Genomic DNA, 20,036 nt, shown 5'->3' with positions numbered 1-20,036 from the left:
ACATCATGTAAGTATGTGGTAGATTGTGCCCATCTAGACTTATGTAAGTGCATTCTTAATATCCTGTACAATTATGAAATTGCCTAATGAGATTTCTCAGAATGGAGCCCTGTCGTGAATTACTCACACCTGTGTTTTCCTCGATCAGTGTTGTAAATGTTAATGCACAGAGTTGACAAAGGTAATGAAAATAATCATTTTGTATCCCTGTGATTTTATCTGAATACAGTTTGTAAGTAACAGTGTGGGATGATAACTTTGAAGCGCCATGGGAACATTTAAACACATTTGAATGGTTTTGGAAGATGTAATTTTTGAAGTTCACCTGGGGTCATTGTAGCAGTGTTGGGCATGGGCTTCCCAAGTAGAAACAAACATGAATCTTCAGTGACCTCTAAGTCTGCAAGACCTTGGAATGTGTGGAGCAGCACATGATTCAGTGCCTGAGGACAGAGAATGAGGGAAAAGTGGGATAAGAGTTAAGAGGTTAGATTTCATGTCTATTTATCAAGAGGTTTCAGTGCCCTGCAAGGCCTTAGAATGTATCCTGAATCCTATGAATAGATATTCAAAGGTGGTTGTTGTTGTTACCATTCGTATTTGAAAGGTACATTAGCTAAAAAAACTTTTTAGTTGATTAATTTTATGTATTTATTTGTTTTTGTGAACCAGACAGAGCTCTCCCTGCTGGTTTACTCCCCAAATGCCCACCAATGACTGAGCCTGGGCCAGGCTGAAACCAAGAGCTAGGAACGCAATCCAGGTGTCTCATGTGAGTGCAGGGGACCCAGATACTGGAAACATCAATTGCCGCTTCCGAGGGTGCACTTTAGCAGGAAGACAGAATTGGGTCTAGAACTGGGACTTGCACCCACTCCAGTATAGGCTGTAGACATCCCAAGCTGCATCTTAACCACTACGCAAAATACTTGCCTGAATTTACCAATAATTATGTATGAAGGTGATATGATCAGATCACAGTTTTTAGGAAGATTTTTTTAAAATGCAAAATCAGGCATATATAGAGTGGAGGAGAGACAGAGAGGAAAATCCTGTCTGCTGACTCACTTCTCAAGTGACCACAACAGCCAGAGAGCTGCAGGAAACAGGAGCTCTTCCGGGTCTCCCACGCAGGTCCAGGGTCCGAAGGCTTTGGTCCATCCTTGTCTGCTTTCCCAGGCCACAAGCAGGGGGCTGGATGGGAAGCAGGTCTCCCAGCATTAGAACCAGCACCCACATGGGATCCCGGCCGCTAGGCCACTGTGCCAGGCCCTCAGATCACATTTTGAAAGCTCTACTTCAGTACTTGAGAATAGCAGAGGTGCAGAGAAACCAGTTATAGGAACTTTAAGCAAGTTTTGATATGGGGCAACTTGCTTAAAGTTCCTGCAACTGATTTCTCTGCAGCTCTAAGATCCAAGAAATATTAAAATGAATTAGAAAGAAGTAGATGGTAAATTTATAATGAAGCAGAATTATAACATGCTTTATTTACTTTGAGACAGGTAAATAAGTCACTATTTAGAATTGGATAAGAGTAGGGGTGAGAAGGAATACGTTCTGTCTGTGAATCAGAAATGGGCAGATCCTAGGACAGCTAAAGCCACTGCAGTGATTAAGATGATCCAGGAATGATGGAGAATGAGAAGACGATTATTATTTGGTGTGAGTGTATTTTGTTTTCTGAGTAAATAGCATCTGAGAATCCATCATATTTATTTTATGCCTTCATCAACATTTTATTTATTACACTGTTTTGAAAGAAGTAGGCCATCAGAAGTAATCAAAACTGTGCCTTTTCTGAAACTTACACATTTGAGAGTACAAATACACTTCAAGTATATTGTACCGTTTAGAACAGATTCCCTTTTCTTTAATTTCCTTCTAAAACACAACTTTAACAGATGATTTGATATTTTTCAGAGCATAGTCTCTATTAACTATCATTAGGATTTATGTTTGAAGTATTGGATACTTCTTCCCTTGCTTTTTAATAACCTGTATAAATTAACCCTGAAGATACTCTTAACAGACTATCTGTAGAGAGAAAACACATCTTTCTCTGATTTGTGTTAGTCTTCTTGAGTATTATTTTACCCAATAGTTGTTCACACACCCCCCTGCGCTGTCGTGGACCATTAGTGTATCTGGACTCTTACAGACGTTCATCACCAACGGATGGCTGAGTGATGTTGTGATCGTCGTCACGGTCACAAACCGTGAAGCTCGCTCTCCCGCCCATGGCATCAGCCTTTTCCTGGTGGAAGATGGAATGAAAGGATTTATTAAGGGAAAAAAGCTAAATAAAATGGGATTAAAAGCCCAGGTAAGTCATAATATAAATCATATTTAGTGAACTTACTAATGGAGGGCATAGAATTGCATATGATATAACGTTCCTGTGCTGAATTCTGGAAATGTGCTTTTCAGAAATAGTAGTGTGGATTTATTGCAAATTATGTCACTCTTTCCATTAATCAGCAGTAGAAGTGACTCAGAGTTATTAATTATCTGCTTTAGAAATGACAAAAATAACTATGTGAGCCACTTATTTATGAAATTTATTGAAGAAAATTAATAAAAATAGGAAACTTTTCCTAGGTATTATTAAAAAAACACCGTACATGTTTTGCATTACGTGTACTAGAAATCCTTCCTAGTACTTGAGGAACCGACAGTGTTAGAGAACAGTGTCAATTTTAGCCATATTGACAATGTGAAATTGTTTTTTTTAAAGATTTATTTTGTTACAAAGTCAGATATACAGAGAGGAGGAGAGACAGAGAGGAAGATCTTCCATCCGATGTTTCACTCCCCAAGTGAGCCGCAACGGGCCGGTGCGCGCCGATCCGAAGCCGGGAACCTGGAACCTCTTCCAGGTCTCCCACATGGGTGCAGGGTCCCAATGCATTGGGCCGTCCTCAACTGCTTTCCCAGGCCACAAGCAGGGAGCTGGATGGGAAGTGGAGCTGCCGGGATTAGAACCGGCAGCCATATGGGATCCCGGGGCATTCAAGGCAAGGATTTTTAACCACTAGGCCACGCCGCCGGGCCTGACAATGTGAAATTGTACTGCAGTATTTTTGGGAACCATATTGACCTGGATTCAAATCCTTAGCTTACAATTTGCAGATCATGTTCATGAACTACTCCACTTGGCTTTCAGTTAGTTTCTTTTTTGTTTTTTCCTTAAATAGAAACACTGTCACCCCTTGTTTTATTGTGAAATTTAAATGAGATGATTCTCCACTTCTATGTTCTCCTAGGATACTGCAGAACTGTTCTTTGAAGATGTCCGGTTGCCAGCGAGTGCCCTACTTGGAGAAGAGAATAAAGGCTTCTATTACCTCATGCAAGAGCTTCCACAGGTAGGAAATATTTAAAGATTCCATCATTTCCTTAGATAATGGCCTGGGAATAGAACTATATATACCCAACCATGCACAACATTTTATATAGCTGATCTTCTGAGCATAACAAAGTTAAAATAAAAATATCAGATTGTCACTTCTTGCAGTGCCTGCCTGCCATGTCGGAGTGCCAGGCACTCTGCTCTCGTCCCAAAGGCAGCAGGTTCCGGCTCAGGTGCTTGAGTCCGCTGTGCTGAGGGAGACCTGGATGGGGTTCTGGTCTCTTGGCTTTAGCCTACGTCAGTGTCGGTTGTTGTGGGTATTTGGTGAGAAAGCCAGTGAGTCAAGCTCTGTCTCTGTCTTTCTCGCTCTCTTTTCCTTTGCCTCTGCTTTCTCCTCTCCTGTTCTACTTTCAAATAGAAATAAATGATTAACTTTTTTAAAGTATAAGTTTATGGACTAGATAAACAACTGAACTCAGGGATATCCAGTCAAAGCTTATAAAGTGTGCAGGGAAAGTAGGTATTTCAGTTCTGTCATTGCTGCTCATGCTGATTTAATAATTCATATTCGTTTGAGAAGCAAGAAAAGAGACTGTTGCTTCGCTCTGTGAATGACCAGTATGGCCAGAGCTGGGCAAGGGCAAATCTAAGAGCTGGAAACTCAGTCAAGGCTCCCAGACGAGAAGCGGTCACTCAACTCCCTGACGCTTCACCTGGGGTGTGCGTTCACAGGAGACTGCAGTCAGCGCCGGGGCTCGGACTTGAGCCCAGCACTTCAGTCTGAGATGTGAGCATTCCAGCTGAATATTTTAACCACTGCACCAAACACTCGCCTCATGAACTTATGGCTGTTTACAAGCAAATGTCACCTAAAATGTTTGGCAGTTTTTAAATTGTTATGATAAAGGTTTTAGCTGTTATTAGAGTGTGATTGTCCAGTGATGGTTGAATCTCACATTGGCAGCATAAAGAGGTCATGTCTGGTGACTACCAAGCCATGGCTTAAATACAAAATTATAGAAAGAACTGGGGATACTGGCACTGAAATACCATGCAGAAGCACCAACATAAAGAATGAAGCTGACTAAGGCTACTTTTGCACTAATAGGTAGAATTTAGCTTATATATTTCAAGGTGTTGATTTCTATGTGTATATATATGTATACACACATATATAAAGGCACAGTGTGTGTGTATATATATGCATACACATATATATATAAAGGCACAATGTGTGTGTATATATGTATGCACACATATATATACATATATATATAAAGGCACAGTGTGTGTGTGTATATATATATAAAAGTACAGTGCACAGATATATGTAAATAAAAACTAACTAGGAATTCTTTATTCATGTGTAAAAAAAAGAAATTAAATAAATGACATAAGTATAATAAAATGATAATCCATAAACTAATGGTTTGCTGAGGAAAATTGTTTTTATAGATATGTCAAAATAATCTCAAATTTCTGTGGTAGCCTTGTAAAGAGTTATTTACAAATTAATAAGAGTTTACTATGAAGATTCCTTACAAGGCTTATTGTCATTGAAATTGTATGAAAATTCAGTTGTGAAATTGGAATAATGCTTAAGACTTAATATTTTATTACAGGAAAGGTTGCTAATTGCTGACTTGGCAGTTTCAGCCAGTGAATTCATGTTTGAAGAAACCCGGAACTATGTGAAACAAAGAAAAGCTTTTGGGAAAACAGTTGCACACATACAGGTAAGCCTGTTGTTAAAAGAGTTACGTCAGATGATATAGACATATTCATCCAACATGAAACTAAGTACAACATAAGTCTGTGATAATTTTCACTGTAAGTGATATTAGAAACCATAGAAATAATTGTGAGAGTTCTAAGGGCAAACGAGTAGCGAATGATACATGCATGAGTAATAGGACCAAGTCCTGAGATAAGCCGTAAGATGAAAAGATGAGCTAGGAATGAAAGAACCTGTTAAGAGCCATCGACAATCAAAGAAAGGAGAAAACAAATCTAGAATTCCGCAGAAGCCAAGAGGAAAGGTTTCAGGCAGGAGGAAGTAGAGCAGTATCTTGAAGGAAAAATAGTCAAGAGATTGCTCATTGGAGATGGAGCTTCGCTTGGGTGTAAGCCATCACCTGCTGCCTCCCAGGGACGCATTGCAGAAAACCAGAATCTAAAGATGAGGAGCAGGAATTTGAATATAGATGCAGGATCTCAAATGATACTTTAACCACTGGATAAAATCCCTGCCCTGGAGTGAATGCTAATAACTTGAGAAAGCTTTTAGTAGAGGAAAGAGTTAGCTACAAAGGCGTTGACCAGTTACACTCTGAGAACCTGTCAGGGTACTGATACTGACACAAGGGGAGATAGGCCTTTCCGGCTCACAAGGAGTGGTCCTCTCTCCACGGAAAGGTTGGGTGTCCGTGTAGTCACACTGATAACTCAGTTTATTTCCTTAGATACCAATTGGGAAAGTCCTTCAAGGAAAAGCGAGTAAAGGGGCATGGAGCAAAAGGGACCTTTGAAAATGAGACAGTGGGAAACTCATCTAACTAGATCAACAGCTGGCACTGGCTGGTATCCATGACCCATTTTGTTGCCTTTTGCCTTGTGCATCAGTTTTAATATGAGGTAAGTGCTCAGCCTAAAGAAAGCAGGTAGATGAATGTGTGGATGTAAGATTGGCTGCTTACCATGAAGTTTAAGATACACGAGACAGCTGAATAGTAATCTATAGCCATTTTAAGGTGTATAGAACCCGGTTGAATATAAACCAAAATTGAAATGTTTATGAAGAAGTCACAGGATGTGGTTGAGAACCTGCATTTTCCTATTAACATATTGGTTAATCAACACCATGTCAATTAATACCATAATGTTGTAAATTGTTGTAAATATTATGTTGGGGCTTTTAATTGATTGGGATGATACTCTGCCGGCTCTACCTTCAGACCAGAGATGGTCTCACCAAGAAACCATTGAACTTACCAGGACAATAAGATGCTGGACTTTAAGCTTGGTTAATACCTCCAATGAAAGAATCTCAACTGAATTTGAACTATGGTAATGCAACAAGGTGGAGCAATCCACTGTGGGGGAAGGGTTTGGGGAGGGGTGGGGGGAATCCCAGTGCCTATAAAAATGTGTCACATAATGCAATGTAATTAATAAATAAAAATAAATAAATAAATAAATATTAAAAGAAAAGATACACATGGAAGGGCTCAGTATACAATGGCCATAGTCACCAGATATGCCCATCAAACTTTAGACCCTCTAGTTTCTTTTTAAAGGAAGGAATAATTTATGGGAAATGCAGTCATCAAATTTTTAAAACATCCCACCAGTAAAAAAACAACATTAACAACAAAAACAAAAAGCCTGCGATTGGAGTTTTGCTTTAAAAATTTTAAAGAAAATGAAAATTTTTTGTTAAAAAAATATTTATTTATTTGAAAGGCAGAGTTAGAGTGCTAGATATTGGGTAGTAGAGGAGAGAGAGCTATTCCATCTGCTGATTGAATCCCCAAATGGCCACATGGTTGGGCCTGGACCAGACTGAAACCAGGAATCAGGAGCTTCATTTGGGTCTCCCACATGGGAGGCAGGGGCCTGAGCACTTGGGCCGTCTTCCTGTGCTTTGTCAGGCACATTAGCAGGAAGCTGGATCATGAGCAGAGAAGCCGCAGCAGCCTTATTTCGGCTGCTGTGATATTTAAACCAAAAAGACATGATTTTCCTCCCCTGGAGAAAATTGCATTTCCTGGTTTTATGGACTTCATGTTGAATCACAACAAAGATGACTATAATATCACCCAAGTCACTGAAGTGCCGATGACTCAGAAGGCATATTATTTGAAATTTATCCATGAAGGAAACAGAGAAGTGATCTGTGTTTTTCCATGAGGGGAAAAGATTTATTTTAAAACATAGCCAGATACCCCTTAACAATATTCTGATCATTGGCTGACCATAAATATGATGGTGGTCCTGCAAGATTATAAAGGTGCTGAAAAATTTCTGTCAGCTCAGGATGGAGCCAGTAACATAGCACAGTGCATTCCTCACATGGTCGTGTTGAAGCTGATGTGAGCAGACCCGTGCCACCAGTCATAAAAGTATTGCACCCACCGCCATCTAAGGCAGAGAGTGCCTGGTAATAATAATAGTAGACGGCTATGTTACCAATTTGTGTCATTGTGCCTTTTGCTTTATGGTAGAGAGAACTGCAAAGCAATGTGCTTGATAGGCCAGCAACAGCTTCATAATCTCAAGTTCGTGTACAGTGATTGGCATAGACTGTCTAGGTTTGTGTAGGTAACTCCATGTTGTTCACACAGGTACAAGATCACCTAGTGCCTTCCATAGAGTGGCCCTTGTTGGTGACACATGATTATATTTGTCTTTTCATGCCAAAAAAGAAAGAATGAAAAACAAAAAAACCTTTCCGTTCTTTTTCAAGTGTCATTTATTTACCTTCATTCACAGGTAGTTCGCTAAAATATGTGTAGGTGCCAGTAGCATTCTTATTCTACAAGCAGTTTTGCTTTTCAAACATTTGGAATTTGGCGGGTTTGTTCCCTTTTTTTCTTTGTTTTTGAGGAGTCAGAGGGACAGATATGTAGTGCTCCGTCTGCTAGTTTGTGACGCAAAGCCTGTAATAGTTAGAGCCAGACTGAGGAATGGGATCTAGGTCGGCCATGTGGGTGACAGGACTCAGGTGCCTGAGCCTTCAGAGCTGCGAGTCAGGAGCCAGAGGTGAGCCTGAAAGCCAGGCACACCAGTGTGGCAATCCTAGCTGGTTTCTTGACCGCTAGATGAAACACCAGTCTTACATAACAGAATATTAATAGTGGTACTATGTTTTCCATGCCTTTACATATGTTCTGAAATGTTTGAGCTATTTCTTCTAATATCCATGTTTTATCCAAGTAAATGTTTTGAACAGTATTTTTATATTTCAGTCCAGGAATATATTCAGATAAAATAAATGACCAGTTAATACTAGTAGCTTTATATTTTAGGTGTAGATACTCTGTGGCTCTGGTGATTCATTTGAAATAGAAGACCTTAAATGTCACAGTAGACTTGGCTGAATATCATTTTATGATCATATAACCATTCAGCTTTTTTTCTTTATTGTTTTGAACACATTCAGTCTTTTAAAAAATTACACTTTTTAAATTAAGGTCAAGTCTCATGATTTTTCCAGGAATAGAATAAAATAGATAAAAGGCCCAGCATGGTAGCCTGGTGGCTGAAGTCCTCAACACTCAAGTGCTGGGATCTCATATGGGCGCGGTTCTAATCCTGCCCCCCCCCCCCTTCCCATCCAGCTCCCTGCCTGTGGTCTAGGAAAGCAGTCAAGGATGACCCAGAGCCTTGGGATCCTGCACCCGTGTGGGAGACCCAGAAGAGGCTCTGGGCTCCTGGTTTCAGATTGGCTCAGTTCCAGCCATCGCGGCTGCTTAGGGAGGGAATCATCAGATGGAAGAACTTCCTCTCTGTCTCTCCTTCTGTTTCTTCTCCTCGCTGTATATCTGAACTTTGCAATAAAAATAAATCTAAAAGAAAAACAATGGATATTAAATAAATGGCTTTCATTTATTGACTACATGGCATGGCATACATTAGTCATCACTTTTTTTGGTCATAATTCTGTGGATAAATATTATAATTATCCTGAAATTGACAGAGAAAAGTTAAGTAACTCATTCAGAAGTACACAAATATTCAGATTCAGAAACCCACAATTTGAATTCATATACCATTTTTTGTTGCCCACAAAAGTAAACTGGTTTTTTCACCATTCTCCACCTAATGGGCAAAGAGTAAAAATGGATTTTTCTTTTTCTTTTTTCTAAGATTTATTTAATTTTACAGGAAACACAGAGTTACAGAGAGAAAGGAAGAGACCGAATTTTCCATCTACAGATTCACTTCCCAGAAGGGTCTGATGACCAGAGCTGGAGGGGGTCAAAGCCAGGAGTCAGGAGCTTCTTAATGGCTCCCATGTGGGTCACAGGGGCCCGGACACTTGGGCCATGTTTCATTAGCTTTCCTAGGCAAATTAGCATGGAGCTGGCTTGGAAGTGAACCCACTGGGACACAAGCTGGCATCAATATGGGATGCTGGCATTGCAGGGAACAGGTCCACTTGCCATACCACAGTGGTAGAACCTGGAATTTTTTTTCCTAATGACAGCTCATAACTTGTTATTTCCTGTGTGATATATGCAATTGATTCTGAGGGCACAAAGGATTAGGCAGTTTAAAGATGGGAAATAAAAATAATGCTTCCTTCTGTCCCTCCGAAAAGAGATTATATAGTTATTAAGACAACAAGTATGCGATGACTCAAGTACAAAATTCAATAGCAAACTTAATTTGTATTATTTTCTATTTAAATCATAATACATGAGAATGTAATTCGTGGTATTTAAATGAAAAGTAGACTAAGTAAATTCTCAAAGTTATCATCCAGTTTTATAATTCTGATTCTAACAATTTTGTTAATCAAAACTATAAGACTATCCAGTATACTTAATAACCTCACAATTTTAAAAATGCTAGTTGTAATATTTTTATTAGAAAATATTAACAACTGTTAAAAATATTTCTATAAGTTGTTGATCATTTACGAAAAGTACTTTGCTAATAATCTGTGGTGCAATTATTAGCTGCCATCCGCGAGCTAATGATTTCAGAAAGTACTATGCATTGTCTGGAGTGAAAAGCAAAGTCCAGTTCATTTCAGTAATGTACAACTCAATGCCAGGAATATGTAAACAATCTCTGTGGAAAACCAGAGAGAGTAAATTATACCCTTAGAGGCATTAACTGTTTCAGATCTCTGTACCTTACTGAATAAGATGAAGCATAATTGTAGGATGTTCCATGTGGTCTGAAATTTAAGTTCATTGTCTAGAAATTTTTTTTTTATTTTATTGTATTGTTGCTGACAATCTTTACATAGTTAGTTGCGGTTAAAAAAAAAAGGTTTGGGGGTATAGGGAAGTGGGTAATACTATTATGTCCATATTGTTTCCATCATGTATCTGAGGTAAAGGGGGATATTGAGGGAGAAGCCCCACCCAGTTTCCCGCCCACCCCAAGTCCCGGATGTGGGGCATGCTCTGAGATATTTGCTCAAGTGGTTTTAATAGTTCTCCAGTTATGAATCGCTGCCAGTTTCGCTCGATGAGGTCGTCCACTGATTGATATGGTCCATCATAAAGTCTCCGTTCGCCCCATATTTCGCTGCCAACATATAGCTGAGATGAATGATTGCCCTGTTCTGTCTTCTGTCTTTTCTTGGTTAGAGTTCTGAGTCCAGCAGTTCGATTGGGGAGATCTCCAAAGAAACCTTGAGGTATTCCCAGACCAGATTCTTGTATGTTCTAGCAAGCACAGGGCCCGGCACAGTCCATCACCCCGATCAGCTGGTGGTTGCAATTGCTGGGTTGGTTCTGTTTTCAGTCCCGAGTTGCACTGGAACCAGTGGGTGTTGCTGTCCAGTCTGGTTCTGCCCAGCACATACTCGGCCCTTACATCAACCAGTGGGAGCTACAGCCTAGTCAGAGCCACCCACAATAACCCCTATCAGGCCCACCCCCTACCCTGGTTTGCCAGTATGTGTAGCAGTAGACCAGTCTGTCCCCCATCCCATTTGGCTCCTGTACTTGTCAATGGGTATTAAAGCTCAGTTCTATCTAACCAACTCAACTCTCCAGCCCTCACGGATGTTGTTGAGTGCCTCTCTGTCTAACCACCCCAGCCCCTGTCCTAGTTTTCATGCCCTCCCACGGGACTAGTGACCCAGGAAGGGGGAACCCACTTTTTCCCTCCCAGGTCTCTCTCAGTCCCGGTTTATGCACTCTTTATGTGGTTCTGTGATTTGACTTGACAGAATTAGTCCCCAGTGCCAGCTTCTGCCAGCTGATGCTGCGGCCAAGCCCAAACATCCCTCACCCGCTCTAATTTACGTGCACCCGCAGGAATAATCAGCCCAGCCTGGCTTTTCCCTGATCTAGTCCACATGCAGTGCACAGGTGTTGCAGCCTTGCTTAGTCTGGTCTGTCCTCATCCCAGCCCACGCTCTCCAGTGGGAGTAGCTGTCCGGCGAGGGGACCAGCCCTTTAATCCCCCTGCCAGCATGTCCCTCCCTTCCTGGATCTCACGTGTGCTGGTTGGGTGCTGCATTCATATCCAGTACAGGCAACCTCACCCTGGCATTCCATAATGTGTACTGGTTTTGTCGCAACCAAACCCGGCTCAACCCACACTCTGTTCTGGTGATCGGATTTGCCAGTGGATGACATGAACTGATTCAGCCTGGTCTGCCTCTGACCCATGCCGAATGTTTGCCAGTGGGAAACTTTCCATGGCCTATTCTGGGCTGTTTCCTATCATGCTTCTTGCGCTTACCTGCAGGGACTGTGTCCTGCCAGAGGAGTTGCCCAGGCTCCTCCATCAGAACCCCTCCCAATGCCAGATTTTGCGCCTACAAGTGGGTCCTTGAGCCAACCCTACTCAGTTCACCTCCTGTCCTAGCAGGAACAGTGGCTTTTCCTGGCTGGCTTTCACCCCATTCTGGTTCTTATTGTTGGATGTTTCAGCCCAGCCATGGCTCGTTCATACCCACATACAGCTCACACATGGCTCAGTAGGGGGTTGAGACCCAGCCTAGTCAGTCCCACATCTACCCTGGTCCTCCATGACACCAGATGGTGTTGGGGTCTGAATTGGCCTGGTGCATCCAATCCCAGCCCACACTAGTGCCTCGGGTGACTGCAACTGTTTCCTAGATAGAACGCAGCCCCCATTCCAGCACACGCGCCCCTTGGTGGGAACCTCAACCCTGTCAGGGTGTCCAACTAGGGGAACTTGTATTTCCACAGGGTTGCGCCCACACAACCCCATAGAGTCTACCCTCAGACCAAGTTCTCTCGCGTGCTGGATACAGTCTTGACCCTGCCAAATGTGACCACTCCACCACTCCACCAAACAGTTGGGTAATGGTACCCATCACTGCCAAAGAGGCCCCCATCCATAGTAATGGTGTGGGCTGGTGTGTGACGATCAGTGATGTTCTAGGCAAACAGGCCATTTCTGTATTCCGAATTGGGTTGGTGTATCTGACTAACCATAATTGTCTCCTGGGTACTTCCCTCCAAACCACCAGGTCTCAGTCCCCATGCATGCCTAAAACTTTCATGACCCTGTCACTGGGAATCACCCAAAATTCACTACTCACCTTCACTAAAATTAGACTTAGTCATGGGTGTCCCCAGGCAGCAAACATATCTTAAAAAACCCCAGAGCAGGCCCAGCAGGCAAAGCCTGGCACCACATGGTGCACTGGCCGCCCTGGGTGAGGCCAAGGACTCGTTCACTGCCTTGCGGCAGTGTCTTTGGCATGAGCCCCCAGCATTGGGTCCGACCCGGCAGGGGCACCCCCACAGCCACCAACTGTGAGGAGCGGCACTTGCCCCCAAACCCAAGGCCCGAACCCCTCCCAAACTCACCTAGCCGCAAGATATTAGCAGCTGGGCGGAGGTCCATCTTCTAGAAATTTTCAGCATTCGTGTTGGGAATGACTTCTTAGAGAATCCAGTTTGCAGATCATGATCCTGACATGTTGTAAATATGCATAAATTCTCAAATGTGGCATCATGTGGAGTCAAAAGTATTTTGAGATTTGTCAGTTTCCCCTTTATTTTTCAAATTAAGTTTGTAGATAGTATCATTGAATTAGGTCAGAGTTGGTTTTAAAGCACAGTTTTAGGGATTTTCTTGGAAAATAATTTCAACAGTTTTTCAATATGTAAATTATTTTCCTATTATTTCCATCTCTTGTTCCTTTTTTATGTCCTCTGTAATTAAACTTTAATTCATAGGGTAGAAGTGGGAAGTTTTACAGATTACAGGGTATGTATCTCCCTTAAGTAAAAATATAATCATTACATGCCAGTTCATTTTGTTTCTGTAAGAAAATAGGAGAAAGCCAAGGGAAAGACTTGCTTTTCTTTCGTCTTTTTAAAAATGCATTTATTTCCTGTATTTGAAAAATAGAGTAACAGAGAGAGAAGGAGCAACAGAGATTTTTTTTTTTGCATTTGCTGATTCACTCTCCAAATGGTCACAGTAGTGATTCTGGGCCAGTAGTGATTCAGTTCCAGACCAAGGAACTCAGAACTCCACCTGGTCTCCAACATGCAGGGCTCCTAAAGTTGGACCCTCTTGCAACACTTTGCCAGGTGCTTTAGCAGGCAGCCAATTGAAAGCAGAGAAGCTGGGACTTGAACTGTCATTTTCGTATGGGATGCCAGTGTCAGTGAGACACCTTTACTCACAGCACTGCAACTCTGCCCCCTCCAGTGGTTCTGCATTAACACAGCACAATGGTGATCCACTTCTGAGGAATTCTCTCAGAGCTGCTCCTCTGCTTGACACACTGTGGTGTTGTCAATTCCTGGGTGTCATTATACTATATCATTCTTGGATTTTCATAAGATAGAAGTACCAAACTGTCTCCAGCGGTATGGAAAGAGTCTCCTTTGTGATTTGAAGACTGCTATATGCATCAGTGAAAGGAGGGTCAGCATCCTTGGAGAATCTATTTCCACCACGCTTGGAGAATATACATGGGATATATTTAATTTCCAGTTTGACTTTCACTATACCACTTTTGTCACCAACTTCCATATGTAATGGTGTCTGTCATGGTGAATTTCCCACTCATTAGATCTATAGCCAGACCATCTGTAATCTTTTCAGTTTTGAAAATTTGAGTAAACATATAGTACTTGAGCATTTCTAAGGGGAACAGTGCAGCTTTTCAACACATACACATAACTTAAACCAGTACTACCAGGAAACCTGCTTTCAGTTTTCTTATCTTGTGTGTGTGTGTGTGTGTGTGTGTGTGTGTGTGTGTGTGTTTGTGTGTATTTGGAATCTGCCAGTTCCTCTGTTGTAGTTCCTTATGCAAGTTATTATACATCATTACCAAAACCTGTTATATTTGCCCTACCGTTTAAGCATTTTTATCCAATCTGCCATAACCCTCTGCCCCACTCTCTTCCCTGATTCTAGAAATCACTTTAAAAATTTTGAATTGAAGATGTATAATAGTAATTTCCACATGTGAGAGAAAACAGGCATTTGTCTTTTTTTGTTTGACTTATTTCAATTTACCGATGGTTCTATTATGCTACAAATATCAGGACTTCATCTTCTTTATGGCCAAATACTATACTGTGTGTCTGTGTGTGTGTATGTGTGTGTGTGTGTGTGTGTGTGTGAAATTTTTTTACTCACTCATTCTTTAATGAACAGATAGAGCTTAATTTCATATCTTGCCTATTGTGAATAATGCTGCAATGAGCATGGAGTGTTGTGCCTTTTGTATGCTGAATTAATTTTCTTCAGGCATACATCCAGAAGTGAGACAACTGGGTCATTTGGTAGATGTATTTTCATTGTGGAGGAGCCTCCGTATACTCTTCTCCATAATTCCCGAGTGGTGGACAGTGGATCCTTTGGTTCTTCATTCCTACCAGGATGTTTCAGTGTGTTGGTTTTTTGTTCTTCTTGTTGCTGGTTTTTTTTTTTTTTTTTTTTTTTTGGTGTTTTTTTGACAGTGACCGTTCTGACTGAAATAAGAGAACACTTCACTGTGGTTTCAATTTGTGTTTCCTTGGTGGCTAGTAATATTGAGCATTTTTTTTAATTACACTTTTTGGACATTTATGTTTCTTCTTTTGAGAAATCTCTGTTCAGGTCATTTGCTCATTTCTTATCTGAATTGAACTTCATGAATTTCCAGAAGGAAGATACAGCTAAAAGACTAGGGTGGACCTTCGACTTACAAAGTCTTTTAGAATGCAGTGTACTTTTGGAGGTTAGCCAGAGTGGAAACCTGGCTTATGAAGTCTAAGTCTGTTTTCTGAAGGACTTCAAGAATCGAGTGTCAAAGAGAACAGAAAAACACGTTCAAGAGACAGGAGTGAAACAAAACTTGAAGTGAGAGCAGCCAAGAATAACTGAAGATGTTCTAAACGGAACACATACCTACAGTATTATTGGTTGTCCATGGCCAGCAGGAGAGGGCAGGATGTAGACATTTGAAGCATTCTCAGAAGGTTCATGGGAAATGTGTTTTACAACAAAACTTTGCAAAGGTTCCAAAATAAGCTTACCTTTTGTTTTGTTTTTCCGTGACGTTTCAACTGTATCCTGATGATTTAATCCTAGATCATTAATTCAAGGTAGTGAACAATCTAGAAAAGCTGTTGAGAGGGATGGGACGGAGACAAGGACCTTGGCTTCTCTAGTGCTCTGATTCCATAATGCCTCCGTTGTATTCTGCAAATCTAAATATTTGCAGTATTAGAAAACACATAGTAGATACTTTATTTGTTGTCTTTTGAGCAAAAAAGTGATCTAGAACCACTTTACCCACCCAGATTATTATTTTACTGTTTTACTCCAAGACCAAGAGGTGAAACAGAGTAATCTGTATACTTAATTTCATCAGAGAAACCAATCTCACAGATTTTTTAGGGGGAAAGTGTTTTCTGTTGCTGTAGCTAAAGGCCTGCCACAAGATGGCGCTCACACATTAAAGCAAAGCTATTTTTAAAGAGCAGTTTCCCGTAATAGTCTAAATCTTGATTTATTTTCATTGTATTTGAAAGGCTAAGAGGCAGAGACACAGGAAGACAGGCAAAAATAGATCTCTCATCCCTGGGTTCACTGCCCAGTGCCTACAGCCAGGGCTGGCTCAGAGTCAGGAGCCTGGACGTCATCTGGCTCTCCCATGTGGGTGACAGGGGCCGAAATCCTAGGTCCCACAGTGGGCACACATCAGCAGGAAGTTGAGTCAGAACTAGGACTTAAACTCAGCTTCATCTAAATGCCCAACTCATTCTATGCTTTGGAGTCTAAAAATGAAGTATTATTTATTTATTCATATTTTAATAGACATTTCCTTAGCAAAAAAATACAGTGTTGTTTGAACGTCTGCTGATTAGTACAGACCTTCCCTCCCATTTTTGGGATGCAAAAATAGGAATTCCACTTTACTTTTACTCCAAAGACCTTTTTATTATGTTTTTATTATATTCAGTAGGTATTTAATACATAGAAATAAAAATATTAAGTTGTATGCTTCTAATATACTCTTTCATTTCCTTTTAATTGAAGACTGTGCAGCATAAACTAGCAGAATTAAAAACGGACATCTGTGTGACCAGAGCATTTGTGGACAGCTGTCTCGAACTACATGATAAGAAACGTCTGGACTCTGCCACTGCTTCCATGGCAAAATACTGGTATGTGTGCTCCGGCTGTTAGAAATGTGCTGAGACTGGGCAGTGGGCCAACTTTAAATTCAACCCACAGGGTCGTAAAGAAAGGCTGTGCCCCAGAAAAGTAGCAGTGGGAGCCAGCTTTAAAAAATGCTGAAAATTACAGTGAGCCCTTTTATCAACAGCTGAAAATTTAGTTAAGCTTGTATTTAATTCTTAATTGGCAGTGAAAAATAAAATACGAAGAGAATGAGGTAGGATGACTGATGAGTTTACTGAAGTAATAGTTTAATTTCAGATTATCTGAAGGGTACTAAAGCAGCGAGGCTGAGAGAGAACACTTAGATGTCTTGAGATGAAATCCTGATTCTTTCATTAAATGACTGCAATTAAGTTTAACTCTCTCTAGGATAGCTCTGTTATTATTGAATTGACTATTCAACCGGATTTTTCTACTTATACTGTGTTACACATAGGAGAAAAAAATCTTGAAGGATTGACAATTCAAGTAAAAGTTACCCATGCTGTATTAAATGAAAAGAAAAACATGTTCTGTTAAATTCTGAAACATTTTCATTTGAATTAATGATGATTGGCAGTAGTACAAAAATGAGTTAAAAGGCACTCCCATAAAGCTTTTGTGTATTTTAACATACAAGGACATGCAGTTGAAATCAGATTCTGAAAGTAGATTTGGATTCTTCTTGTTTAAAACATTCTCACATCTCATTAACCCAAAAGTAACCTGAAAAAAATTCTTGTCATTATTCATTAACTTCTGTTCAGTTCAGTCATAAGTTAACATAGGGGAAAAAGACAAATAGTGCTTTAGATAAAGAGTCTGTAGTGACAAATCGCCAGGTTGAAAGTGATATGGAGTTACTAAGAACTTGGGTGTTGGCAAAGATTAGTTACTCCTCACCATGGTGTTGAGGATTTTCCTGCACCCCCCCCAAAAAAAAAAAAAGTTCTGCACCTTAATTGTCGACAAATGTCTTGTTAGAGTTACAAGCCAGTCTAGATTATCCGAAAATCTGCCAAGATCAGTAAAATTATACTTCAACACAACAAATGGCTAAATACTAAAATGAAATAGACACGAGACAGCTGAATGGTACCTTATAGCCATTTTAAGGTATATAGCAGCCGGTCCTGTATATAAACTAAAATTAAAATGTCAATGAGCTAATCATAGGTTGTGGTTAAGAACTTGCTTTTTTTTTTTTTTTAAACATACTGGTTACTCAAAACCATGTCAATTCCATAATGTTGCAAATTGCTGTTGATGTTATATTGGGACTCTTAATTGACTGGGATGATATTCTATCAGCTCTAACTTCGGACCAGAAACGGTCTCCCCAAGAAACTGTTCAACCCATCTGGACAATAAGTAGCTGGACTCTATGCTTGGTATACGTTTGCAAGGAAAGAATCTTGATTGAATTTGAACTGTAATACTTCATCAAGGTGGAGGAATCCACCAGGGGGGAGGGGTGTGGGGAGGGGTGGGGGGATTCCCAGAGCCTATGAAACTGTCACATAATGCAAAATAATTAATAAAAAAAAAAAGAACTTGGGTGTTGGGAGGAGACTTTTTATGTTTACATTTACAGAAAATTGTTTGACCAGTGGGAAAAAATGTAAACCATTCCTTTAGATTTTTTTTTTTTAAGACTAGTTTTAGTAGCTATTAGCTTCATTAGGTTTTTAAATATATTGATATTTAGCACTGAAGCAGAGGATGCAAAAACTTAGACCTGTAGATATACCATGATCTACTTGCCAAATGCAAATATATGTGTATGTATATATATACATATATGTGAATGTAATTTTCCAAAATACTAGTACCTGCAGAATCTTGTCTGTTAATCATTATATTATTATTGTGTTTTTAGGAACATCCTCATCTGCCCCATGACCTGAGTTAAAAATTACTTTTTAAAAAAATGTATCTGTATTTACCATTTTTTTTTACTTGTCACTATTGGAAAGTAATTAGAAAAGCATTTTAAACTAACCTGTTTTTTCATGTTAAGGCCAATAAAATTCTTGCCAGTTCTCTGTTATGTTAGGTATGTTAATAGTAAAACTGTTGAGACGGGCTCAGAGAAGTTTTTTTTCTCAAGGAGTTCATATTTAAAAATACAAACACGTACATGTATATTCAAACACAGGAATAATAGCCCCCAAATCATTTTTTAAAGATGTATTTTATTTGAAAGGCAGGTTTATAAAGAGGAGGTGAGGTAAGGAAAGTCCAAATAAGTTTTAAAATTAACTCATTGATTTTAGACGGAGAGGGGGCAGAGTGAGAGAGTCGTCCACCTGTGATTTTTACTTCTCTAGTGACTACAGTAACTAGAGCTGGGCCAAGCTGAAGCCGGGAGCCAGGAGCTCCACCCTGTCTGCCATGTGGGTGGCAAGCACTGTGTGAGTGTCTTCTGGATGGGCACATAGCAGGAAGCTCCATCAAGAGGCAGGGTACCCAGGACTGGAACTAGCCTCACGTATTGGGTGTGGGAGGTATCCCAAGCCACCCCAAAGGCGGCTGATTTCTTACTAAGTTTTCCATATGACGATATACACATTAATAGTCTCACATCTTGTATTTTTATTCTCGGTTAATTTTCACCTTTAGTTATTTTTTTTTTTTTTGAAAAGTCAAAACAGTAAGAATATTTTCAGTTGCTGAAATTCAGAATTGTAAACTTTGGGTACAGAGTGATAATAAAATAGTACAAAGCAAAGGAAAGAAGATGGGTGAGAAGTTTAGATCACACAGAGACTAAGGCTAGGCCAAACGGAAAAATGTCATCCTTTTCAAGTGTGAAATAACCAAAACCTGGCACGTTTAGGTTTTCCACATTTTGTTGCTAGCCGTAACAAAAACCTCATTCAGAATTATAATTTATGAATAGGTATTTTTGAGTGAAGCATTCTCTTGAAACTTCATCCATATGTAATATTTCTTATGTCTGGTGATTATGTAATATGCTATCTGAATTGCTTGATGAATGTGTGCATTTAAATATTCACAAACTTTCTGATCATAAAGCATCAATGAAAATCCATTTCAATTTTTCCTTTTTTGGTTATTTTGACCATTTAGGGCATCGGAGTTACAAAATCGAGTGGCTTATGAATGTGTACAACTTCATGGAGGTTCAGGATACATGTGGGAGTATCCAATTGCAAAGTGAGTATGATTGTTCTGTTATACTCTGTTTAATGATGTGAAGGAGAGAGAAAGTTTCTTTACTGGAGTTTAAGAACACCTAAAATTCCTATCTTTTTCAGAGTATATTAATGCTTATGGAAGCAAGTAGGATTTTATCATTATTAAAGTGCAGAGGCCTAAAACTTAC

General features: G+C 40.1%; 1 protein-coding gene across 1 annotated transcript in view; it reads left to right on the top strand.

The window, feature by feature from the left end:
• The window catches only part of ACADL (acyl-CoA dehydrogenase long chain), a 49,198-nt gene that overhangs the window by 22,255 nt on the left and 6,907 nt on the right, over positions 1-20,036 (top strand). Inside the window, exons 6-10 of the mRNA XM_058664947.1 lie at positions 2,162-2,326; positions 3,267-3,368; positions 4,975-5,088; positions 16,565-16,692; positions 19,781-19,867. Coding sequence (XP_058520930.1) covers positions 2,162-2,326; positions 3,267-3,368; positions 4,975-5,088; positions 16,565-16,692; positions 19,781-19,867 — 596 coding nt within the window. The remainder of the gene's footprint in view (positions 1-2,161; positions 2,327-3,266; positions 3,369-4,974; positions 5,089-16,564; positions 16,693-19,780; positions 19,868-20,036) is intronic.

This window comes from Ochotona princeps, chromosome 5, assembly GCF_030435755.1.
Source record: "Ochotona princeps isolate mOchPri1 chromosome 5, mOchPri1.hap1, whole genome shotgun sequence".
Classification (NCBI taxonomy): Eukaryota; Metazoa; Chordata; class Mammalia; order Lagomorpha; family Ochotonidae; genus Ochotona; species Ochotona princeps.
The sequence above is the reverse complement of the archived record's forward strand: the minus strand, read 5'-3'. Positions and strand labels throughout refer to the sequence as shown.